At 38.2% G+C, this 25,603-nt stretch overlaps 1 protein-coding gene across 4 annotated transcripts; it reads left to right on the forward strand.

Annotated features, from left to right (window-relative positions):
• The first annotated feature begins 476 nt into the window (after positions 1 to 476).
• LOC149022478 (3-phosphoinositide-dependent protein kinase 2-like) lies at positions 477 to 22,522 on the forward strand. Of its 4 annotated transcripts, none has more exons than XM_089150557.1 (12): positions 477 to 1,017; positions 1,146 to 1,327; positions 4,081 to 4,261; positions 4,434 to 4,486; positions 4,584 to 4,685; positions 4,751 to 4,859; positions 4,946 to 5,024; positions 5,156 to 5,321; positions 19,195 to 19,329; positions 19,452 to 19,612; positions 21,446 to 21,677; positions 21,757 to 22,522. In XM_089150557.1, exons 1-12 carry the CDS (start codon positions 912 to 914, stop codon positions 21,838 to 21,840), a joined length of 1,590 nt encoding a protein of 529 aa, XP_089006683.1. In that variant the 5' UTR covers positions 477 to 911; the 3' UTR covers positions 21,841 to 22,522. The 4 variants fall into 4 exon arrangements, 2 of the variants coding, with proteins under 2 accessions (XP_089006683.1, XP_089006682.1); XR_016172431.1 differs by lacking the exon at positions 477 to 1,017 and having other exon boundaries at positions 1,031 to 1,327; positions 21,757 to 21,919; positions 22,033 to 22,522; XR_016172430.1 differs by lacking the exon at positions 477 to 1,017 and having other exon boundaries at positions 1,031 to 1,327; positions 21,757 to 21,919; positions 22,021 to 22,521.
• Positions 22,523 to 25,603: the final 3,081 nt, after the last annotated feature.

Consider the following 25,603-nt stretch of genomic DNA (forward strand, 5'->3'; position numbering starts at 1 on the left):
ACAGGACTGTTTTGTTTTCGATATTCAAAGTTGGTACCATATGAATTGACACCCTTAGCTAAGGTATACCTCAATTACGCCAACTTATCTGCATCTCAATTAAATTTCAAAAAAATATTCAAACTTTTGATACTATAAATTGTTATTCTTTTGCTAGGTAAGCCAACCCTTGAGATTGAAAAACTAATACTTTATCCATAGAGATGCTGAATGGCTGCTAATGGAACAGGACTAACTTCTTAATTCAAATGGAAGTTACTTTTTTCTTTCATTAATTAATAACAATACATAAACTATACTTGATACACAGAAATGGCCAACATCTTAAAGGATCCTTGCCGGCTAAATTGGGGCTCCACTCCCTAATATTAGAAAGTTTGAACAATCAAGTTTGGGCTATCCCCATCCCTATAGCTGGAGAGAGAGAGAGATTGTCATCCAATCATGAGCAGCAAACCAAACTTTTAGGGTTGAGAAAATGACTTCCATCATCATTTCCATGTGCCTCCTCCCAATGCCCATAGTTCCATACTCATACATCACATCCCTTTGTCCATCCATGCATTTGGACAAGCATCACAGCAATTTATTAGAAAATTAATTAGCTTAAAAAAGGGGCCTAAAAAGAATAATCTCAAAAGCAGTTTTTAGAGAGGGTGGGAAATTGTTTTGCTTATGTTTTTTGTTTTAATTCTTTGTATCATCAACCCATTTGGTGGTTCTTGGTTACTGTTTCTTCTTCTTCTCCTCAACCCAAGTTGTTTTCTAAACTTTTTTGGGTGGCAACTGTTCAAAATCAAAACAAAAATACTGGGTTTTCCATTTTGGATGTGAAAAAATAAGGCTGAGAAGTGGCAGATGGAACAAAAGCCTTTTTATCGCTTTATCAGTGTGGCAAGGAAAGGAATCTGATGGGTTATTGTGTTGTTCCCGTTGACCGTCTTCCCCTTGTTGGAGGCCGTGACACAGAGGAAGCAGCCCTTCTCCCTCACTCCTTGCAAACTTCCCAAAAGAAGAGCTGCTTCTCTTCTTCTCATCTCCTTCCCTTTTCTTATTTCTAGAGGGAGAGATTAATTTAAGAGAAGAGAGAGGATAAATATACTGGTAGATAAGGTGGGGTGAGATGTTGGCGTTGGTTGGTGGAGAAGGTGGCAGAGCAACTGTAGAGACCACAATGGAGCAAGATTTTGATTCTAAGCTTCGTCTTCAGAACTCTAGCTCTTCGGTGCAGCGATCTAAGAGCTTCGCTTTCAGGGCTCCTCAGGAGCATTTCAGCATCCAAGACTTTGAATTGGGCAAGATTTATGGCGTCGGTTCCTATTCCAAGGTTTTGTTCCTCATACACTCGATTTTTTAAAGCTAAATTACTAGATTTGATTTTGTGGGTTTTGCTTTGGTAATGCAAAGATTGTGTTGGGTATTACTTTTCTCTCGAGTACCAAGGGAACACGGTGGGGAAAATGAAAAATCTTTTTCTTCTTCTGTTTCGATAATTTATGGATTTTGGTGACAATCCCCATCACCGGGTCCTGCAACTACGGGTCTATGGGAAATCCATTCCGTGCGGCGGTGGAGGAGAAAGATCCACAACTGAGGGTTCTGTATTTTTGAATGATTAGTGTTTGGGCAATACTTCCGCGTTCCCTATGATCTAAGCAATCACACTAGGTATTTCTTAAGAGTCCACGTTTAAGTAAAACAAATCCAGTTTGGTTTTGTCGTTTCCCTGTACTTTATTCAACCCGAATGGTGAGCACAGACCCTTAAAAATAAGCTTCATAACATATTTGCTACCTTGCATAACGAGTCCTTGGACTCCTAAAAGAAAGGGTTTTCGTGAAGGAAGACAACCATGGGGTAGAAGAGCTCCATGATACAACTCCTGGTTTCTTGTAATCCTAGACTACCCTTCCCCCAATACTTTTCTGTTTCTTTTTGTTCCTGTTTAACCAATCATCGGGCTTTGAGCTATCCCTTATGATATGGAGAAGGGAGGCATTCATTTCGGAGCTCACAAAGCTTTCTCTCCTAGTGTAGCAGCAAAAGCAGCAAGTTTTTTGAATTTGAATAGCAAGTTAGTCCATTGCTTGTATAGGACGATAACATATCATTTGAGAACCTAGATGAGATATAGATGCCTGTAGTCCTGTCTCGTGAGCTACTCATGGAGATGGCTGATATGCTGCAACCAAATGACTAAGGCTAGGTTAGGTAACACAGCTTTTTCTCTTTTTTCTGAACCCCTGACTGCTGCCCTGATCTTTGCTAATCTGAGAGCAATTGGATTTCATTAGTATATGTAAGCTAAAGGAACTAGGATGTTGGTTATTTATTTTCATTGGCTGCTTCTAGAATCCAGACAAGGGAAATGCAATTGGATTTCATTAGTGTCTTTTAATTGATGTAAGCTAAAGGAACTAGGATGTTGGTTATTTATTTTCATTGGCTGCTTCTAGAATCCAGACAAGGGAAATCCAAATGCATTTTAGATTGATCAATAATGGGTACTTAATCCTTCTTGTTGCTTTGCTATTCAGCCTTCCTTTAGTTTTAAGACATTTGATTCTTCTAGGTTTAGAGAGAATTTCTAAGGTTCTGTTAGTTTCAGCTGGGTCACAGAGTTAAACAGTCATTTTTGTTAAAATTTTGGGATGTCATTCTTGCGATGTAGATGAATGTAGAGATGTTGAACATTGGCAGTGATGCTTATGACCATGCTATTACTAATGTCTTGCGTAAGAAAAACTTGATGTATGTATGGTTAAAGTTGAATTACTTATGCCTTTTGAGTTTGTAAGAAACAGAATAGATTGTTCTTAGGCTTGCCTTCTAGAACATGTGCTACATCGTTTCCTGTGGAAGTTAAATTTTTGACATACTTGCGATTTGGTTTTGGAATAAATTAATCTTAAGCTTAACATTCAGTGAAGTTTAGACATGGCTAACGAAAAATGTGACATATGGTCTGTCTGTTGAAGTTCTTGAAACCTGTGCATATCTAACTGTTAAGGAAGTGAAGACTGCACGAATACTCTCTTATTGTGAGAGCCATTCTTCTGTGAAGTTGCTTCTTCAAAAGCATCAGGAAATAAAATACTAAAATCACAATTTATTCAATAGGGTCCTTGCTGTGCCTTCTGTACAAGAAATGTTTTAAGCCCTTGTCATTTGTCCAAAGTGATCCTTCCGTTTCTTGCCCTCGGCCAACTTCAAAGGTTGGAGTTGACATTCTTTCTGGAGGAATTACTTCAAATGCCAACTTATGAATTTCTATCCGCCTTTCTGCATTTTCTATTTCTTCAATTATATGGATGTCATGACCCCTTACTAGGATTATGTGGTTGTGAAGTTCTTCATATCTATTGTAGTCCTCTACTCCGGAGTGGCCATTGATAAGCCCCTGGTAACTCGAGTATACAAATGGAGGGATAGGAGGGGAAGCATCGAATCATCACCTGCAAATATCAAAGCCAATCCAACCAGGAAATGACAAGTGGCAGATTAGTATTGGGATGCATCCACAACCACGCTGAGACAGAGGCATACACCATGTGGCAGGGAATGATTGGAGAGAGTGTGGGAGTTTGTTAGGATTGTGGGTACATAAGAAAGGGAATGTGGAAAGTGTGAGGGGGGAGGAAGAAAGAATGTAGTGGAAAGCAAGCTGAGCTTGCTGGGGAGAGCAGGGTCTCTTGGGTAGAATTTCCAGAGTTGTTTTCTTGTAATGTTCTGTTTTGAGTAGGGAGCAGCAGTTTTACAATTTCATGTTAATGTAAGCTTTGTTAATGACAATCAGATTTCAATGGAATGATTCAAAGTGTAGCATTGCTGTTGTTGTTCTACTGAAATTAAAGTCTGCAGATTAAGAAAAAAGGGGTCCTAACAGCCATCACTCTGCAAAGCTTAATTCTTTCTTTTTCTACTACGTTGACTTGGAATTGTCATCTCCCTTTCCCAAAAGTATATTGTATGTAATTCAGACTATCTATGTCCATTTACTGTGATCCCAGTTTTTTTTATATGCACCAGTCATTGTTATTTCTATTTTAATAGATATATGTGCAATAATTCTGTAATCAGGTTGTGAGGGCAAAGAAGAAGGACACAGGAGTTGTCTATGCTCTGAAGATTATGGACAAAAAATTCATTACAAAGGAAAATAAGACATCATATGTGAAGCTGGAACGCATTGTTCTTGATCAGTTAGACCATCCTGGCATTATCCGGCTATTCTTTACATTTCAGGATCCCTTTTCTCTGTGTAGGTACTTCTGCTTTTGGTCCAAATAAGCATTTTATTTTTTCCCTAGCTCGATTTATGTCTGGTTGCCTTTGTTTCAAACAGAGATAAGCTTAACTTTGCAATACCTGCACCTTGTGATGCTTGCTTACTTTTGTTTACAATCTGATATGGTTCCTTTTGTTCTTTGAAGATATGGCTCTTGAGTCTTGTGAAGGTGGAGAACTTTTTGACCAGATAACTAGGGTAAGTAAGATATACTCTGGCGCATAGGTTCTTCCACTATTTGTGCCTGCCATGTTAGACTTTTTTGTGGCATCTGGTTAATTTCCAATGGATGCAGAAAGGTCGTCTGTCAGAGGATGAAGCTCGCTTCTATGCAGCAGAAGTTATTGATGCTCTTGAGTACATACATGGTGTTGGATTGATCCATCGAGATATTAAGGTACTGTCAGTTACTGGTTCTGTTTCATGGCATGTTGAGCGAGCTAAGAGTTATTCTGATGACAGCCAGAGAACTTGCTGTTTACTGGAGATGGGCACATTAAAATTGCTGATTTTGGTAGTGTAAAGCCCATGCAAGACAGCCAAATTACTGTCCTTCCGAATGCTTCCACAGGTGAGGTTATCATATTATCCCAAGGGTTCTTTTTAAATCGAAATGTTTAATTAATTGTTGATATTTATATATTTTTATGTATCCAGATGATAAGGCTTGTACCTTTGTGGGAACCGCTGCATATGTCCCACCTGAAGTCCTTAATTCTTCCCCTGCAACATTTGGGTAAGAGACATTGTAGAGACATGCAAGGCATATTGGAATTTTAAACTTAGAAACTGAATGTATGAATTTTTTTTCTTCTCAATTCTGAAAAGTGGTTACATGCCCTTTATTTAATGACATGTCAATAACAGAAATGATCTTTGGGCGCTCGGATGCACCATTTATCAGATGCTTTCAGGAGCTTCTCCATTCAAAGATTCAAGTGAATGGCTCATTTTCCAAAGAATCATAGCCAGGGATATTAGATTCCCAGAATATTTCTCTGAAGAGGCTAAGGACCTTATTGATAGATTGCTGGTAAGTCACGTGTGATCTGCTGTTTGGCTTTGGTTTTATTATAAGCTGGTCATAGAAATACATGGCCCAGTTCTGCCTTTGGACCACCAGTTTGTTCTTTCAGTTTATTTCACACACAGTTGAAAAGGAAAAAGCAAAAAATAAATATATAAAATAAAAAAAATAAATAAATAAAAGAAGAAAAGAATGTGATATTTGCAATGGTAACAAACCTACTTCGATGGGTCTCGTTGGTCAGAATCACAAACAATGGGATGTACCTGTTACCCAAAACCAAAAAAAAACAAAAAAAAAAAAGAAAAGAAAACAATGGGATGTACCATAGTTTGAGCAGTGCTGCCTTTTTTGTTATTTTCTTTTAAAACTTACACGCCTTTTTTCTCTCAACTTTTTCCTGCCGCAATTCAAGAGTTCTGTTTGTTTGGATTAACAGACAAAATAGCTGGACTTTGACCGAGTCAATAAAAAGAATTGTTTTTCTGCTTTTGTAATTCCTCAATGGATCTGAAGATATGGGGCCCTCAATTTCCAATTATCATCAGTTTAACAACATAGCCAATTGGAGAATTCAGCAAGACACAAGAAATTTGAATCAAACTAGATGTACTGACCTGGCTAGGATTGGACCGTCCAAGATGAATGCATTATCAACTGAACTCTTGAGCTATAAAATGGATCCTAACCTGTTCAAAGTGATGTAGAATATTGGCATTGAGTTCATCGTGTTTCCCTTGTGCTACTAGCTCATATATTTTAGCATTCTAACACACACAACCATTTAAAACTAGAGAGTAATCAGGTTTGCATGTCCCAGCCCCATGGATTGTCTAATCGAGCAAGCCATTCAGCTCCACTGAGCTGGTCTACAGAATCTGGTTGTAAGTCAATCAACAGTGTTCCCTATGTGAAGCTTGACTGATGGAAACCAGGTCTGGGGCTAAAGGGTAATCAGGTAGTTTCCCTTCACTTTTTTTTCCCAGGAAATTCCAGCAATTTAGTGGAAAGATCTAAGGAACTAAGGGTGAGTTTAAGACTATAATGGGTTGAAAAGGATCAACCTAAAATTATATGGGCAGGGTTTGGATGAAAGGGAAGATTAGGGAAGGGGATGTGATCCTTTACTAGGTAGTAGGGTAACTAAAATATTACTAGGGAAGGGTTCGAGATGTCAAGAAAATTCTAGGAAGGGAAAAGAGAGGGAAATTAAGTATTCAATTGGGATGGGAGTATTTTGGGTAAGGGGGGTGGGGTAGGGAATCTTAGGGTAAAGGGAGGGATGGGTTGAGACTTGCGGCAATTCTTGAAAGAATCCTGATATTCCTTCTTGCTTTTGTTTCCCCCCCCCTGCTGCAAGAAAAGAGACTGAGGGAGAGAGACCGAGAGGGTTGAGAGGGGAATGGGAGGGTTGTAGGGCAGGGGCAGGATGTGGGATGATCCTAGAAGGGTTGTAGGTCAGCGGGGAAGGGGATTAGGGGTCTGCATAGGGTAGCACAGGGCTCTTAGGTGGTTTGCAATAGCAGGGGAGGGGTTTCTGGTTTTGCGCAGAAACAGGGGACGGCTGCAAGGGGAAGGGGAAAGGCTGGAAATACCTGGAATGTCTTGGGCTGACTTCTGCAGATTGTATGCTTGCTTTCCTTGCTTGGATGCTTGATGATCTTTTGAGAGCTGTGAATTGAAAAAGTTAAAGAAGAACTTGAAAGCTTTTTACTCAACCAGGGCTTACCCACATGGGAGACTCCGATCCTCAAACAATCAATTCATTAATTCATCCAAAACTCAAAATAAAAATGCATGAAAAGGCTATTTGTAGGAGGCTAAAATAACAGATTCTGACTCCAATTGGGATCTCCTTACCGATAGGGTCCCATTACGTATTGGACTGGACTCTTATCCAAAACTCCTAACAAATAAGATAAGGAATCTTATCTTATCTCAACAACTTTAAAGAGGAATCAAATTACTACGAGATTACAATCCTTAGATTGGAATATTTTATAGACACTTAACTTGGGACTCAAGCAAAGCAACTGCAAACCAAATTGGACTCAACAAAAGTTTCTCGAAAATTTTAAAAGCAAGATAGGGCTCAGCCAAGAATCAAGGGCCCCACTAGAGCGTTAGCCCCGTTATTATTCTTTATATAGGATAAGATGTAAGGTGCGCCTAGTTTTAGCTCCCGCGCCTTACAATCCTTTGGCTGGAAGCCTTTACTGTGGCCAGCCCACCTACATAAAACCGGATTGCTGATAGAACTTCGTAGATCTTGCCTACCGGTCGCAATTTCAGACATATATTGAGGGCTAAAATGCTTAAAATACCCCTCCAAAGAGGTTCGACCAGCTTATAGTGGCTTCTTGGAGCCATCTTGGGGGCCCCACTTGAGCTTTCGGCCAGGGGGGGTCCTTGTGTTTCACATTATTGACAGTATAGTTAATTGGCTTCATTGGTACTAAAACAAAAGAAAAACCAAGCTGATGCAGATCCATCACCAAATTGGGCTTCTTTTCTTAGGAACAAGTCTAGGACTGGGTTACGTACATGTATTTGGCCACTTCAATGGGTTTAACTATGTGGGATTAATAGTTTTATTTCCCTAAACTTAATTTATTTAATGATCTAAATCGAGCCAGTTTTGCTGGCTTGAACTACTACTTGTTCCATCCCAAAACTTAATTTATTTCAGTGATTTAAATTGAGCTGGTTTTGCCGGTTTGAACCACTTGTTAAATTTAAGTTGTTTTAGGATATTCCCTTTTTAGCTAGGGAATATTCTTTTTTAAATAGTTCTGTTGTAAGTGCTTGGTGGGGGTGGATTAAGACTTTGTTTGAGTCTTCTTGGTTAATTAACTATTAGATTAAGGATTGGCTTAGGCTTTTCTTTTTTAGTATGGGAGTCTATTGTTTGAGTCCTTTACATAGGTTGTAATAGGAGTAAGTATCAAGCCACATTTGATGAAATTGCTGTGCAAGCTTCTGCCATCGCCTTTGTTCTCCATCGGAGACTAAGTCTAGAGCCTCATCTAACCTCGCTGAGGTTTGATTTGTGGGATTAATATGTGTATGTGATTAACTCCTTGACAGTGGGAAGCCTGAGAAGATGGAATCAGAGCTCCTCTTCAATTTGGTTGAAGATTTTCCTCGATGTTTTGTCAAGATTCAATCATGGAAACCCAATTTTAGGGTTAGGGTTCCTTGGATGGTTTGCCTAGGATAATCTTCTTTTGAACCAGCAAAACAACTATCAAATCTGAATGGGATGGATAATATTGTTAAATATGGTGGGAAGGTGGGGGGGGGGGGTTTGGGGGTGGTTGGGTTTGGTTGAGGGGAAGAGAGGGGGTTTGCGATTTTTTTTTTTTTTTTTTTTTTTTTTTTTTTTTTTTTTTTTTTTTTTTTTTTTTTCCCCCCAAAAAAAGGGGGGAAGCAAGAAAGAGGGAAAGACGAGAACAGCAGGGTGGGGGGAGAGGTGGGGGAGGGGCTGGGCAGTGTCATAGGGGGTAGTGGCGGGTTTAGGGTGTCGTGGGGACCTGGGGAGGTGCTGCCGGTGGTGCAGCAGCAAGGGGAGGGGTAGGGGATGTCTACTGATGGGTTTGGGAGGTGAGGGAGACTGGGTTGCTGTGAATGAGGGAAAGAGGGTGGGAAGGCTGCCGGTACTTACTTGAGTGCTGAATTAAGAGGAGGAAGATTGCTGGACTTGCTGGAATCGGAGAACTTAACTGATGAAGATAAGAGATCTCTAGACTGCAAGTCCTCCTCAAAAGGACCCTGCCACACCTTCTTGGCTGCAATTCTTCAATAAGTTTATTAATCCAGACTTGAGAAAATACAAAGAAAGAATAGGCTTATTTATAACCTACTAAAGGAATCCAACTAAAGGAATACATCCTAAGTGGGTTTCTTTAATAGATTAGGATCCCCTTACAATTAATCTCAATCGTCCAAATAAAAAGGCTTTTAAAGGTCTTTCTCTAAAGAAGACTCCTAGGGACTCAAGAACTTATCTTTAACTCAAACTAGACTTCTAACTAACCAACACTCTTCTGAAAATTAAGAAGAAAATCTAAAAATTAAAATCAGAAAGTAATTTGGGTTGGAATGGGCCAGCCCTAGATGTGCCACTTTGGAGTGGCCAGGGATTCAGCCTGGGGGTAAACTCTGGTTCACATAATTCAAGATCCAAGTTCATGATCAAGATTCTATCTTTACTCAAGTTTCTACACACAAACAAGGATTTCCTTCCTATTAAGTTTAACTGATCCCAGTATTAATACCCAGCAATCACTGTCTAGGAGAACTCAAAAAATCGAGAAGTGGGTCTTATACAAACAAACCATTTCAGACTAAACAATCTTCTCTCAAACCTCTAAGGGAATGGATTTAAATTCTGTGGCATAGGTCGTGTAATGGGCACCTAACCTAAATGAAGAGGTTTAACTCTCGATTTACGTTCAAAGGGACAAACGAAGTCACTGGATGGCCTGACTAGTACTACAAAAAGGGGGGGACATGAAAATTCTGAATAAAAGCAAGGATGATGATGAAATAAATTGACCAGACCTATGAGATAGACTTTTTTGAATCTGAAACTATCTAACAAATGAAGCCCTTGGAGGGATGTCACATTTAACCTTTCTCCATGTTAATAGGTCAGTTTTCTCATTCTCCATCCTTGACCCCATGTTTTCCAGTCTCTGTTTTGTCAGTTGAAGTTATTCTGCAAACTTCTGATAGTTTCAGATCAGGTTCTAGTGCTGGTTAGTAAATTACTACTCCCATCAAATTGAACGCTTTGTTTGGCAGCCTTCTTGTGCCTTTTATTTTTTTTTTTTTTTTTTTTTTTTTTTTTTTAACTATTTGCGAATGCATTCCTAGTCTGCTTCCTTATTTATATGTTGAGATTGACTTGTTATCCTGGTTTCTTGTTATTTTTGGCTGGTTACTAAATTTGGCCCTATTTTAGCCTACCCCATACTTCAAATCTGATCATTAGATCAGCATAAACTTTTAACTACTTGTTCACCTTGACAAATAAACCATTTAACTTGATTCTCATGCAAACCAAACAGAGAGTAGCCAAACCAGAATTACAAGACCAAACATGGAGAATGAGTAAAGAAGAGAAAAGGAAAAGAAGATTTAAGACTGACTACCCCAAGGTTACTTGGGGGATAGCAGCTTGCACTAGAATTGAGTAACTCTGTTGCAAGCTGTCTCCTTATAAGCTGAAATTTTCTTAATTAGATATGAATGGTGCTTGGAGTTCATATTGTTGCTCCCAAAACCTTAGCCCATCGCAAATTACAAAATTAGATTAAAAAAGAAAAAAGAAAAAAAAAGGATGGCAGAAAAAATGAAGTACCCTACTTAAGAGACTAAAATACACGTAGTCTTCAACTCTCCCCCTCAAGCTGAAGCGTACAGCTCAGCCGTCATCAGCTTATTTTAACAGGTGCAGATTGTAGGAGCAACTCAAGACTTGGTCAACGTATCTGCTAGCTGATCCAAAGATGAAACACATGGAGTCTCAACAAACTTTTCTATAATGGCATTTCAAACTGAATGACAGTCCACTTCAGTGTGCTTGCCGTGTTCATGATAGATAGGATTGCTAACAATGTCTATGGCTGCTTGCTGGTCAACCCATTTCAAGAAGGGGAGTCATAAGCGACATTAACTTTGGGGTAGTCTCAGCCATTTATCGGTATTCCACTTACAGCACTCGACTTGGCAATTAAATTTTGTTTCTTACTTAATCATGTATCAATATCTCTTCCAGCAAGCGTACAATACCTGTGGTCGAGTGACCAGCACTAGCTGACCTTGCCCAGTGATGTAATCCAAAATTCTAGGGTTTTGAGATTGTAGATAAAACCCTAAAATTAGGTCACTTTAGGATCCTCTCCTTATGAACCAGCAATCAAATAACCAACAATAGTAGTTTGTGGATTGTGTGAAATGGGATTGAGAAAAATTAGGGTTTTAATAATACCAAAGATGGGGTGTGGGTTGTAAGAGTAAGGGTTTTGGGATTGAATTTGGGGGAAATTAGGGCTCGCCAATAATCTAGATGGATTGGGTTAATTTGAGAAAATAATAATTCAAGTATGGGATAAAATTAAGATTGAGAATGGAACAGGGATAGGGTAAAGCTTGTAGTTGGGGGGGGGGAATTGGGGCTAGGGTCTTGCGGCAAAGGGGAAGACACCTAGGAAGCTTGCGTTTAGTTCTAGGAAGGGTTTAAGGGTGAAATTGGGGTGAGAATGGGTGGCTACCTAAGGTTCTTAATGGATCTGGATTTTCCTGATGCCTTCTTGATTTATGAAGGATCTTGGTCTCTTTCTTTTCTTGGTTCCCTAGGCTGCAGTAGGTCAATGAAGGAAAAAAGATGAAGAAGAGAGAAATGGAAAGGGCTGCTCTGGAGGTATGGGGTTTGGGGTGAACTAGGGTTTGAGGGGAAGGGTTTCTATGGGTGTCCCAGGGTTGGGGAGGGGGCTGGGGTGTTCGTGTTGGAAGGGGAGGGGTGGGGGAAGGTTGCCATGAGCTAGGGACGGGGGAAGGAGGAATGGAATGGGGAAGGGAGGGGGGGGGGTGTACTTGATTGAGGAAGGTGGCTGCTGTTTATGTTGAAGCACTGCTATAGTTTGAAAAACACTTGAAGAAAATAACTCTCAAATTCTGCCGTGGCCCTCCCAAGAAGACCATGACCTGGATTTCCTCCAAACTGAGATTTATATTCAACTCAACTTGGCAATTACATAGCTGGATGCCTTTATTTATAGCCTCAAATAAGAAATGGAAAAGGATTCTAAGTTGGAGAACCAACTAGAACTCTAATTGGCTTACCCAACAAACTCAACTATTAATCAATTTACTTTGACATAAAAAAAAAAACTCTATAACCAACTCTAGAGGACTCAAATCAGAGGTGGAACTCTATAGGGTCTCGGGTGGCCATGCTTCCCACCCTTTTTAAAATTTTGATTAGTTTCTTTAATTTTTCCTCTCTTTTTTTTTTTCTCCTTATCTTCCCACATGTGAAATATCATTATTTGACCCCCCCCCAATATTGGGAATAGTTTTTAAAGGTAAAGATAACAGGTATAAATGTCATTTTCAATAATTTACAATTATAACCCTATTTTTAAGGAAGAAGCATTTAAATCTCAATTAGAAACTAACTCCTCAATCCCTAAAATTCCTTCCTATTCTTCTCTCCTCTTTCCTTCCCTATTTCTTCTCTCCTCTTTCTTCACATGCTTAGGGAAAACTTGGAAAAGCTCAGCATTAGGAGTTTGTTCTTAAATCTTCTCCACAATTATGTATTCTTTCTCTCTCTTTCTTGATTTTTTTTGTTATTCTTTTTGTTTGATTTTATGCTGTCTTTCTTTCTCATTTTTTTATATTCTTTTTATTTGATTGTATATTGTGAATAATTAACTACTATGATTCGTTTGGTTTGCATCTAGCCTTTTATTGTTGAAATCATGTTTATTATTATTATTATTATTTTATTTTTTATATTATTATTATTTTTTATATTATTATTATTATTTTATTTTTTATGAAAGAAAACATTCATTAAAACTAAAAAGAGTTAATTTTGTAAGATATATATTTTTTTGTTAATGATCCTCATGCTTTAATTTACCTATATTTTGTCAGGGTAAAAATGTCATTATCAATAATTTACCTATATTTTTAATATAATTGGGCCCGATCCAATGTGGTCCCATTTTCAAATATGAAAAAATACTTTAGGGGTGGGACCCCTAGTGGGCCCCACTTGGGCCCACACAATGTTGTGAAAAAGCGTCAGTGTTCCCTCGACAGGGAGGTGATGCAGACTCTCGTTATTCACCCCTCCCTTGCCATGTTGAATCATGGTTCCGCCTTGACTTCAACCCCTCCAAATTCTAAGAGTAGAGATATATAGAGTCTTAAAGTTAAGGAGATTAAAGTGGACTCCAATTATGGGATCCCTACCTAACTGGAAATCTCACTAAACTAGGACTCTCAAATATCTTGGAAAATAATAATCAGAAAAATGAAATAAAAATAGGTATATAGGGTTTAGACAGCATAGTGGACTCAATCGGACCCAAACCTAAGACACCCAAATTTTACCAAATGACCAAAAGACCCCTTAGGGTCCTAGGTTTTGGGGATACAGCCCTAGGCCTTGTGGGATCCTTGGAAATGAGTTGCATCACCCAGTCAGCATCTGAATAAGCAACAAGATCTATATGTTCGTGCATGATAAATCAACCTTTACCAAGGGCATTGTTCAAGTATCGAAGAGCCGAAGAACACAAATTGCTTCATCCCAGTGGTTTTGTAAGAACACAAAATATAGATGATGATGTTTCCTAAATCATACGCTTTACTCTCTAACTTAGACTGAATAAACAAAATAACAATTTTGAATTAGCTAAAGACAAAAGTCATAGGCAACAATACCACTGGAAAGGTGTCACCTCATCAATTGATGCAGAAGTAATGGAAATAGTAGCATCATCGGTTAGGTAGTACAGTTCATCCTTTTCATGCCATCAATTGTTTTTCCCATGAAGATCCTGAAAAATACAATGAGTGGAAAAGAAAGTCATGGGGTACTGTAAAGCTTTATAAGATCACTTAAAGAAGACCAAAGAGAAACTGAGAACATATAATACAAAGAAAAGATGAATGGAGAAGTGTGAGCAACTATATCAGAACTAGTAATAGGAGCAATAGGCCCATTAGCTGACATTACAGAAGGGTAAGATGCTTTAGAAAAAAGAAGTGAACAAGGTAGACTAACTAGTCATATGAGAAGAGGCTTTGGAGTCAATATTCCAGGGAGAGGGAAGGTGTAGAGAAGGTAAATGTACCTGCATGAGCAAGGTTCACACTGGAAGAGGAAGCATCAGAGGATTTATACCACCAGATGCACTGAGACTTTTTAATTGCTGTAATACCTGACATATATCATCAATAATCAGGATTGTGAGATGAGCCACCACCATCGGTTGGACAGGAGAACCGCTATAAGGACAGCATCAGTACTTCCATCAGATATGGCATAATTGGTAATTTGGGTTTTCCAGCCTGGCTTACCATGCTTGTTCCAAGAATAGTTAAGTGGGTGACCGGATTTACCACAATGAGGATTTCAATTTGGAATGATCAGTTGACTGACCTCCACTACAATGATCACCATTGTGACACCATTCCTCTGTGCTTCCATGACCACAGCTAGTAATAAATGCAGAGTTATCCTTGGGTGAGGATTCTACCCTAGTAGGAGTAGCAATACATTGAAGACAACAGAAACTATCAGCAAGAGAAGGGACTACTTCACCAGCAAGTGAACCTTTGAATGAACTGTAGATGTGAGCCTGTAGCTTCTCGATATCAGTGGTAAGTGGCTGAAGAACATTCAACTCCTTAACCAAGCCCTTGAATGAATTGTAGTATTCATGGAGAGACTGAGTAGATTGTCGGAGCTGAAACAACTTCTCATAGAGGTCATATGCACGATTTATATTCGTCCCTTGAGAGTAAGTATCCTTCAAATCATCCCAATGCCTGTGGCTGTTGTATTAAACATAAAATTGGCAGCTATATTGGGTTCTAAGCTGTGCCATAAGCAGGTGAGAGTGATGGATTCTTCATTTGACACTAACTAAATCCACCATTATTAGAAGTTTGGGCACAAGTTATTCAAACTCCCATTGAGTTTGATGGTGGTAATGCTAACATTCACAGTGTTGGGGGGAGAAACAGTGGTTGCCTTGTTGTCACCCTTAGTAATGAGCTAATGGACAACAGCAACAGTAAAAGGAAACCAAGCTTATATCCCAAGAGTTTGCCAAAAATAAAAAAGGGGGAGCAATACAAAAAACTAATCACATGGATTAATTCACCAGTAGATTAATGGAGGAAAACTTCATTCGCAACAGGCTGAACTGACAGCACATTAATGGATGAACAGTGACAAGATTACAGTCACCCAATCTCTTCTGCAGCACGTGATCATAAGTACCATACAAAAAGAATTGGACTCAGATAACTTGATTACTTCAAAGGGATAATGGCCTTGTATACAAATTAGACTGGATTAATAAAATTGAGCATTGCAGGAATTGGAACCCCAACAGCTGAGAGTGTTAAGATTCTTCTTCTTCAAATTCTCCTTGCAGCAGCCTAGTGAGAGATTCTACAGCAGCATAAGAGTGTACCAATCCACTCCCTTAACATATGAAGACCCAGCCCTCTCCCTACTTCCATTCCCTCCCTAACCCCTTGGCAACTACCCCACCCCTCTTTTCCCCTTGCGGCAGAGAGCCCTACCCCTCCCTCTTGTTTCTCCCACAACCCTTTCCCAGCCCATCCCCCTCTTCCTTCATTCTTCCCTTCCCTTTCTTGATCTTGCAGCAGCTTAGGAAAAAGAAAAGAAAAGAAAGAAAAGAAAGAAAAGAAGAAAGAAAGAAAGAAACGAGAGAATAAAGAAAGAAAAGAGAAGAAAGGGAGAAAGAAAGGGAGAACGAAAGAAAAGAGAGTGCAAGAAAAGAAAGATTAAGAAAGAAGATTCAATAATTCAAAATCATTCAAGACTGACCCAAGACCCAACCACAAGCTTCCTACCCCTTTTCCTCTAACCGCTGACCTCCCATTCCCATACCATCCTACCAGACCTACCTAGGGTGATATTTGGAAAAAGACTTTACCCCCTAAAGTGATGCTTCCAGCAGCAACTTATTCTAAGAGAAAAATAACAGTCAATTGCAGAAAGGAACTCCTCTGAAACAAAAAGGATCCTCTAAGTCAAGATCAATCTTCTCAGTTATGATCCTCAAGTATCAGAGCCCTTGATTGCAGCAGCAAGCTCCTCCAAAAAAAGAAAAAAGAATCATTAGCATTCAATAAACATCACAACAAACACGCCTAAAATTAACAAGGACTGTTTAATCCATACGCAGTTGTTGCTGGCTACGGACTACAAGAATCTAAGAACCAAAAAGAGAAATCAGTAGCAGCAGGTTGAAGAAAAACCCTTTGTTTTGGTCAGGAGGTCTTTGAAATCCGAAATCACATCCCAAACAAAGAGAATGTGAGTGGAAGAGAAAAGAAAAGGAAGAAGCCATAAAAGAATGACCGACTGAGCATTGCACTGAAACTTAGGCAGTAGCTTGTGTTAGAACTGAATTACTCTATCGCAAACTTCCTCTTCCTTACAAACCAAATATTCCTTAACTAGAAAAATATTCCTTAACCAAAAAAAAAAAAAAAAAAAAAAAACCAGAAAATACCCAAGACCCAATGTAATGTTCTAAAAATCCCCTAGTTTCCAACATCTCTAAATACTGGTCCTGCCCTATACCTGTCTTCCTGTTAACTTTACAACAAAACTTGGGACTCATAATTTTATATTTGCCCTTGCATGACCTGATTTAGTAAGCACTATGAAAATGGTCCACCATTTTGAGCCATATGGACATGACTTTTAATCTGACCATTGGATGGATAGAACATGGTTTGGGTTAGCCACGTGTTAAATATCAAATCCTGATTTAATTAAATAACCTCCTGTTTTTTCGCATGCAGTCCTTCCCACTATCTATGTTTGTGAATCCGCTTTTCTCTGACCACTACTGTCTGCTTATTGACACACTCCAATAAGACTGAAGTGTGACATGGGAGCAGGGGCTTCTGAGTCTTCCCTTTTTAGGGTCATTTAGACAAGGCTGCCTAAGTGGGCAGTGTGGGAAAGTTACCCATACGTATGATGTTTTCTCTGCAGATCAATTGGTCAAGTTCCTGATGCAAATATGCTGCATTGGACTTTTATTCAAATCCAACTGGCTTTCCAGACCATGATGAAGTGGGTATCTATTGAGTTAGAATTGAGTAGGCTCTAGGAATTTATATCATTTGAGGAAGTAGCGTTTATTAGTTTATTTTATTTATTTATCTTAGAAGTTAGATTTGTAGGATTTTGGGTTTCGGACTCTCTTAGGCTGCGTTTGTTTGCTGGAATAAAGGTGGGGTGGGAAAAAAGGGGTGGGAAAATTCTTGGAAAATGTGTAAATTTCTTACTTTTCCTTTAAATCCTAAATGGTGAGGTTTGGTTGCTTGGGGTGGGAAAGGGGGGTTCCTTGAACAAGGAACCTTGTCCGTGGTGGGGGGGTCCCCTTTCCCCCCCCCTGCCTTTTTTAAACCCCACATATTTGGTGGGATTTTGTGGGAAAGTTGGGAAAAGAGGGGACCCACCCGATCACTTTTCCCCAAAACCCTTCCCTTCTCCCTCACCCCACTACATGTGGGACCCACATGTTTTTTTTCCCCACCCCTTTTTTCCCACCCCACCTTTGCAAACAAACGCAGCCTTAGTTTCCTTATTTGCTGTAAGATTCTTATTTTTGTAGTCTTTCAATTACCTTAATATATATGGTGTAATGGTGTAATCCCACATCGTGAAAGACAGATTAGAGATATCAATATTTATGAATTTGAGAGCCCTTGTGGCTGTGTGCATGTGCATTGCCCCCCCCCCCCCTCCAATCCACCCCCAAGCCCAAACCCCTGGGGCCACTCAAAACTGGAGCACCTAGGCCTGGCCAAATCCTCAAAGAGGGATATTTTGGTCAATCCTATTCCAAATTAGCTGCTGTAATTTAATTTTAGAATTTTAAACTTGATTTTCAGAGTCCACTTTAAAAGTCTTAATTGGACTTGTTAGTTGAGTTCTTGAGTCCTAAGGAGTCTTTCTTAAAAGTAGGACTCTTATAGATAAGTTAGTCTTTTATTTCAAGAAGAGTTTCCTTTAGTTTGTGTGGTTATTATTTAGTTGTAAATAGGGTATCCTAAGTTTTAAAGGAAACCCTAGTTAAGTTGGTTTCCAAGTTTTAGTTGAGTCCAAAGAGAGTCTCCCATTTTGAGTTAGGTTCTTTCTTTTGATGTAAGGCTATAAATTAGCCAAGTCTTTCATTGTAGAATGTAGTCTTCATTGAATAAAGAATTGATATCTCTCGTGGGAAATTGGGTTGTGGTCTTCTTGGGAGGGCCACGGTGCATTTTCAGATATGCTTTCCTTCAATTGCAGCATTCAAACTTCAAGAACCAGCATCTCCCTTCTTCCCAGCAGCATACAAGTAAGTACAGCAGATCCCAGTCCCTTCCCCTTCATCCCTAGCCATCGCCGCCCCTCCCCGCCCCCTTTTCCCTCTTGTGCACTTAGGGAACCCCACCCCCTTACCATGGCAGCCCCTATTCCAAGATCCATCCAAGAAGCCACCAATTTTGATCCAACCCTTCACCTAAAATCTTCCCTAAACCTCACGCAAAATGAACCACATTATCTTCCTTCCCTTTTTCTACCAATCCTAGGATCAACTTTATCTCTTAAGATCAACCCATGGGAATTTGGTAAAACCCTAAATTTTCCACATTTATGCTAAACCCAAAAACCGTGGTCACATCACATACCCATGCCTAGGGTAACACCATATATGGTGTTTTAGGCGGTTTGTTCTTTCTCATCTCAAGTAAGAGCCAGGTTTTTTTCTCTTCAATTCGAAGTTTAGATTATTATGATATAAAAGGAAGAGCTTGCTTGACTCTTTTAGGCTCAAAACAGTGGAATCTTCTGGGATTTTCAATCTCAAGTAATATGCATTTTTCTTTTGAGTCCCACCTCTAGTATGATAACTTTTTCATTTTCTCTCTATATTATCTGCAGTTGGACGACCCATTTAATTGGGATAAGGTTGTATTATTCAATTACTTAAATGTTTTCAATTCTTTTACCATTTGATTTTTCTGGGAGCATGTGTGTTACATGAGGTCACTACAATGGTTGTGGGTTTTAATAAGCTTTGCAACTCTAATGCAGGATATAAACCCAAGCAGAAGACCAGGGGCTGGGCCTGATGGTTATACTGTACTCAAGATGCATCCATTTTTCAGGGGAATTGACTGGAAAAGTTTAAGACAGCAGAGTCCTCCAAAACTAGCTTTGGAGTTTAATGTATGCCACCTTACTATTTTCGAAAGGGGTACAAGTTTTCCTTTCTTGAAAGTGGGTCGCCTAGAATTTTCTTAGAATTTGGAAGTGACTGAAAGTGAACATATGCATTCTTTTGGTTTCAGACTGCTGAGGCTGATGTTGTTCAGGATTCTGCATGGAACCCTTCACACGTTGGATATAATCCAACAAGAGCTAATGAGGGAACTGGTGGTGCCACTTCATCTTCTGAGGCAACTGGACATGTCACTAGACTTGCTTCAATTGACTCCTTTGACTCAAGATGGTATTCTCCCATTGTGTTGCATTTTAACATTCCATGCCTTAGTCTCTAACCAATTAAGAACATTGCTTTTAGATATTGAAAATGAGATTTTTGAGATCAACAATGACTTCTTTGTTGAGCAACCATTCTTCTTTTTTGAACAACCGAAGCAACAACAACCATGCCATAACCTTATCCCAACTAAATACGGTCAGCTACATGGACCGAAGGGTGGCTGAAGAAAAAAATTACATGAGTCATTGATAGCTTGGATCTTTGCCTTCGAAACAAGTCTATTCATGGTCATACTAGGACGGCATCCATATCCTTTCTTACTACTATTATAGTCATTTTGGCCTACCTCTATCTCCTTTAGCTCTACTAAACTGAGTTTGGTTACTCTTGCTTACTGGTGCATCCATAGATTTCAATTGGACGTGCCCAAACCACCTCAAGCGGTTCTCGTAGAGCTTGTCTTGATTTGATGCCACTTCTAATATAATTATTCCTTATTTTATCTTTCAAAGCCTTGCTGCATGTTCTCCTCAAGGTCCTCATGTCTGCTACACTCATTTTATTCCCTTTTTTGTTTTTTTTTCCTTTCTTTCTTGGGGACAAACACTCATTTTTATCTATATTGCTGTTCATAGCTGCCCAACATTCTACACCATTAGTCATGCCTGGTCTTATTACTATCCTTCAAAATTTTTCCTTAAGTTTGACTAGCATGCATTTGTCACATAACAATCCTATTGCACCTCTGCACTTCATCCATCCTACTTTGATTATGTGGGAAGCATCATTTTCTATGTCACCCTCTCTGTTAAGGATTGGCCGTAGGTATTTGGATCATTTTACTTTATGGTAGCTCACATTCCTCAAGCTTTACCACTTCACTGCCTATCAAGATCTGACTGTTACACTTCATATATTCTGTCTTTGTTCTGCTTAACTTGAAAACTCTTGCTTCCAAACTTGATCTCCATAGTTCTAGCTTTGCGCTAATCTCTTTTACAATTTCATCTATCAAAACAATATCAGCCATGAAAACATACACCATGGGACCCACATCTTGGATTTGCTTGGTTAAATCATCCATTATGAGTGCAAACAGTAAGGACTGAGAGCTGAACCTTGGTGTAAACTACCTGTAATTGGAAAGTCACTACCTTAACCATCAGTAGTTTTGGACTCATCACGATGCCCTCATGCATGGCCTTAAGGATGTCTATATATTTTCTTAATCTACTCTTTAGCACAAGCCAAATAATATCTCTTAAGTACCCAATAATAGGCTTTTTCTAGGTCAATAAGAACCATATGAAGGTTCTTGTTGTGTATGCTCTTAAAGTTTCCATAAGCCTTTGTAAAAGGTAAATAGCTTCTATTATGGATCTCCCTGGCATAAATTTTAGACATTATTATAATTACTGTGTTTCAAGTTCCAGGCAGCAAATATGCAGGTCAAGCAAATAGATGTCAAGATCCCTGTTTGGAATACGCAATTCCATTTTTGTTTTCCAATGGACTTTTACCCCACTCTATTTCATTGGTGCCTGCATCTTTGGAACCACTAGTTTGGTGTGAAGTCCACTGAATGGGTGGGTGGAGGGCATGAACTTGATGTGGTGGTATATACATGTACCTTGGATTCTTTGACTCTACTTTTTATCTCCTTTTTCTTCTGTCGTTTGGTTTACCTCGCCTTCTAATTGCAGCCTGCCCCATAAGGGTGGCAATAAAAGAGAAAGAGAAGTAAAAGGATCTTCTGTCCCTGGGGATTTTTTACGTTGTTTTTGGTGGATATTGTGCTTGGCATGTTGAATCTATGCATTTTCTTTATGTTATTCACAGGCAGCAATTTTTGGATCCTGGGGAGTCTGTCATTATGATATCAAATGTGAAGAAAATACGGAAGCTAACAAACAAGAAGGTGCAGCTTATCCTCACTGACAAACCCAAGTTGATTTATTTGGATCCTTCAAAAGTGACAGTAAAAGGGATAAAAGGGAACATAATCTGGTCCGATAACCCTAATGAACTCAGTATCCAAGTCTTAAGTGCTTCACACTTTAAGATTTCTACAGTAAGCTTCTTTCTTTGTCTGTCATATTCCTATCTTTTTCCATGCAGTCCATCTGAATTATGTTTTCTTAAATTTTCAGCCAAAGAAGGTGATGTCATTTGAGGATTCAAAACAAAGAGCTTATCAATGGAAGAAAACAATTGAGGGCCTTCAAAACCGGTGATTTTTGTCTGTGGTTTTGAAAATGTAATTCTTTGAACGCCATGAGACTGAGGAGGAACACGAGATCCATTATGGATCAGGTGCTACGGAAAAAAGTTTTCCGCTTATTTTTTTTCTTCATGAGAGATGAGTTATGGTGCAGTCATTTTAAGACTAATCCTTCCCTATTTGGGACTGACAGTGGTCATGACAGGTTTGCAAGAAACACTCCATGTTTGGTGGCTTCACTGAAGGCTCTATTGCAGCAAGGGGGGTTGTGTACATTTCGGTAACTTTATTTACTGTACTGGAAAAGATGTTTTTGCTGAAAGTTATGTTTTGCTTTGCCTTTTGGGTAGTATAACAAGTTCATCTTCTACATCTGTTTGTTTAGACTCTGGACAATCAACCCTCAGATTCATCAAATCAATTCTATTTTTCAGTCCATGTTAACTGTGCAACAAAGAATTCATTCATTCATTCATTCATTCTTGAACTCTATCAACTTGATTGACTTCGCATCGAAGACGCAGCCTTAAAATTGAATCCATGAGTTCTTTTCTGGAATTGTACGAATAATATGCAAACCTGCATGCCGTTGGGAGTTTCGCAAAAGTTAGTTTGATTGCCAGTTTGCTCTGTCTCCATTCATCTCACATGTAAAGGCAGAGTTGCAAGAGGAAAGGTGGCATTTCTGCAGGAATGAAGCATTCTTTAAGGCACCGTTTGTTTGCTGAATATGAAATTGGGGGGGGGGGGGGGGGTGAAGTTTGAAAAAAGTAATTTTTTTTAATGAAATTCTAAAATATGATTTATTTGGTTCAGTGGAGTGGAGTGGAGTGTGAAAGTGAGCAAACGAGTTTTTTTAATTTAAGGAAGTTTGTCTGTTAGCGTGGCATGTATTTTTTTTGCTCCATTCTTTTTTTTTTTAAGTTCTAATAAATGTGTGATTTTGTAGAAAAATGTAAGATACAACACAAGTGGGACCTACATTGAATTTTTTTTCACAAATCCTTTTATTTCCTTCATTGTTCTCTCACCCAATTACATTTGGATTTTACATGTTTGTTTTTTTCACTCTTTTTTGGCTATTTCAACTTCTGCAAACAAAGGGTGCCTAAAAAAAATGGGGACTATATGGGACAAAAAAGTTTCTCATAAAAAAATTTATTTTTTATTAAAATTTTTTCTTAAAATTCATATTTAATGAAAATATTTTGACATTCTTTTAGGGTCTGTTTGGTTACATGAATCCAAAGATTTTAAATCTTTCTGGATTCATGAATGCAAGATTTATACCCGTTTGGCGGTGAAAATCTCTAGATTCATGAAATCTAGAGATTCATCATTTTGCACTAAAAACGCTGTAGATTTATAGGTATGGGGTGGAATCTCTGATTTCACCTCTATCATAAAAGCAATAAACATTTGCACATTCACAAAAATCACAAATAAATCCACAGATTTCGTTCCATAGATTCATGTTAATCAAACAGTTTATTTATGAATTACGACTCCATACATTTGAAATCTCTAGATATTTGAAATTTCCAAACTCATGTAACCGGCCCTTTTATTCACATAAATTCTTCTGCTCAGAAATCTGGAACTCAAGAACAAAACTTTTCACCTCTCAATGTTTGTTAATAGCACTACAATCAATTCACATGGAAATTGTTGCAAAAATAAAATTCACATTAATCGGCATGAACACCTTCTAAAGCGCGTGATTAAGATAAACAATAAGAGAGAATAATCGTTTACATAGGATAGCATGATTAGGCACAAAGGGCTATGTCTATGAGAAAATCATATGGAGCTAAAAAGTGGTTAGTTATATAGATCACCGCCTCCCAAATCCCAATTAGCTCAATTTGAAGTTATATCAGAATAAGGTTTAAACATCTCTTATGGTTATTTTATGCCTTTTAATAATTTTTTAGATTTTTCAATTTGGATTAAATCACAATGCCTCCGTTGAACATGATCATGATAACCTCACATTTTACGTAGCTTATTATGCAGCTTAGAGTTAAATATCTTAGAGTTATGGTTGCAATAATTTTAATTCCTTATTTTATTTTTCCTAGTTTTGCCACACACGTATCTCAACATCCTTGTTTATGTTGTACTGAGTTTATATATACGAGCGTAACTTTGTAGCATACTCATTTATTAGTTGAATGATTGTCTTCAAAAATTTTCTATGAGTTTTGAAAAAATATGTCAATCACGCGAAACATCAGACACACCTCTCTACTCATTCATCTTATTTTAATTTTCTAAAAAACATCATCATCTTTTCATTTTTATTATGATAGAACTAACACACCTAGTGATAAAGGAAAACTAAAGCTAGCAAAGACTAGTTCGGTTGATCCCGGATCAATTCGGTCTGACCGACCATACCGACCAATCCGAATCGGCCAAGATAACCGACTAGGGGCAGACCAATCGAACCAGTCTAGATAAGGTCGGTGGAATGGCAGTATTCAATAAGAATTTAACTACTCACATTCGAGTAGGATTCAATTATTGAGATTCATATCACATAATGACTGATGTTGAGTCCTAGTCAAACTCGTATACAAAAAAGTTATAAAAATGTATGAGAACACGAGAGAAAGGTACGCTGAATAGAACGATCACTATTCGTATTATTATTATTCATTACTTTTTTGTCTTCCTTAGTCGGATTCTTAACTAAATCGTCGGAGGTGAAAACTCGACCTCCACGGTCGAGCTCATACTTGCAGGTTCAACCGGCTGAAGGGACGAACAGGATTGTGCAGCAACACCTAGAGTAATTGAATTGTAGAATCGCCTTCTCATCAAGGTTCTCTACTTCATCAATTGTCATAATGTAAACAATATCTTAGGCAGAAAACATACACCAATTAACTTTATCTTGGATGTTTTTTTATTCTCTTGGTAGAAGAAAATTCATTCAGATAGACAGGGGCGGACCCAGGATGAAATATTGGGGGGGGGGGGCCGAAGAACGAAAGCCAGATAACCTTCCTGTTAGGGAAGCACTAATGCTTTTTTGTCACACATATTATGTGGGCCCTTATAATATTCATTTGAGATCTCACATCTAAATTATTTTATTATATTAAAGAATAGACCCACATATATTTTGTGGGGCCCACACTTATTTGAAAAAAAAAAGGTAAATTATTGATAATGATTTTTTTTTTTGACAAAATATAGGTAAAATTAAAGCAACAATATAAAAAAATATATACACATGACTTCAACCCTAAAAAGTTAGATGCAAGCAAATATTTTTTTTGGTAGGAGATGTAAATCAAATTTTTTTTTTAGGTAATAGATGCAAACCAATGGCAATTAGTTACCTATTAACTATAGATATTTTATTCACAATTCAAAATCAAATAACAAAAATTGCAGAAGAAACAAAGAAACATATAATATAAAATCAAATAAAAAGAATAAAAAAAATAAGAAAAAGATAAACGATAAATAAATTGAGAAAGAGAAAGAGTACTTAATTGTGGAGTAGATTTTTTTTCCAAATTTTCTTAACCCACGCTAATAGAAAGCGAAGAGAATAAATAGAAAGAAAGAAAATGAAGAGAATAAATAAAAAGAAAAAAGGAGAGAGCATAGAGGATATAGAAGAGAATAAATAGGGATGGAAGAGTTACTTTCTAATTATGAATGACATTTTGATTTTTGAATACCTAATAAAATGTTTTTTCAAATATTTCCTTTAACCAGGTTTATTAGTTTATAGAAACAGAAGAGAATAAATAGGAAGA

The sequence above is a fragment of the Hakea prostrata genome, chromosome 3 (genome assembly GCF_041222555.1).
Source record: "Hakea prostrata isolate BN-2017 chromosome 3, UWA_Hpros_2, whole genome shotgun sequence".
NCBI classification, from domain to species: domain Eukaryota; kingdom Viridiplantae; phylum Streptophyta; class Magnoliopsida; order Proteales; family Proteaceae; genus Hakea; species Hakea prostrata.

Bases quoted from the DNA above. Each gene is read 5' to 3' on its own strand.
- LOC149022478 (XM_089150557.1), top strand. From the start codon at position 912: ATGGGTTATTGTGTTGTTCCCGTTGACCGTCTTCCCCTTGTTGGAGGC. The intron at 5,025-5,155 runs GTAAGAGACATT...TGTCAATAACAG, and splicing joins TCTTCCCCTGCAACATTTGG to AAATGATCTTTGGGCGCTCG. The intron at 5,322-19,194 runs GTAAGTCACGTG...ACTCTAATGCAG, and splicing joins ACCTTATTGATAGATTGCTG to GATATAAACCCAAGCAGAAG.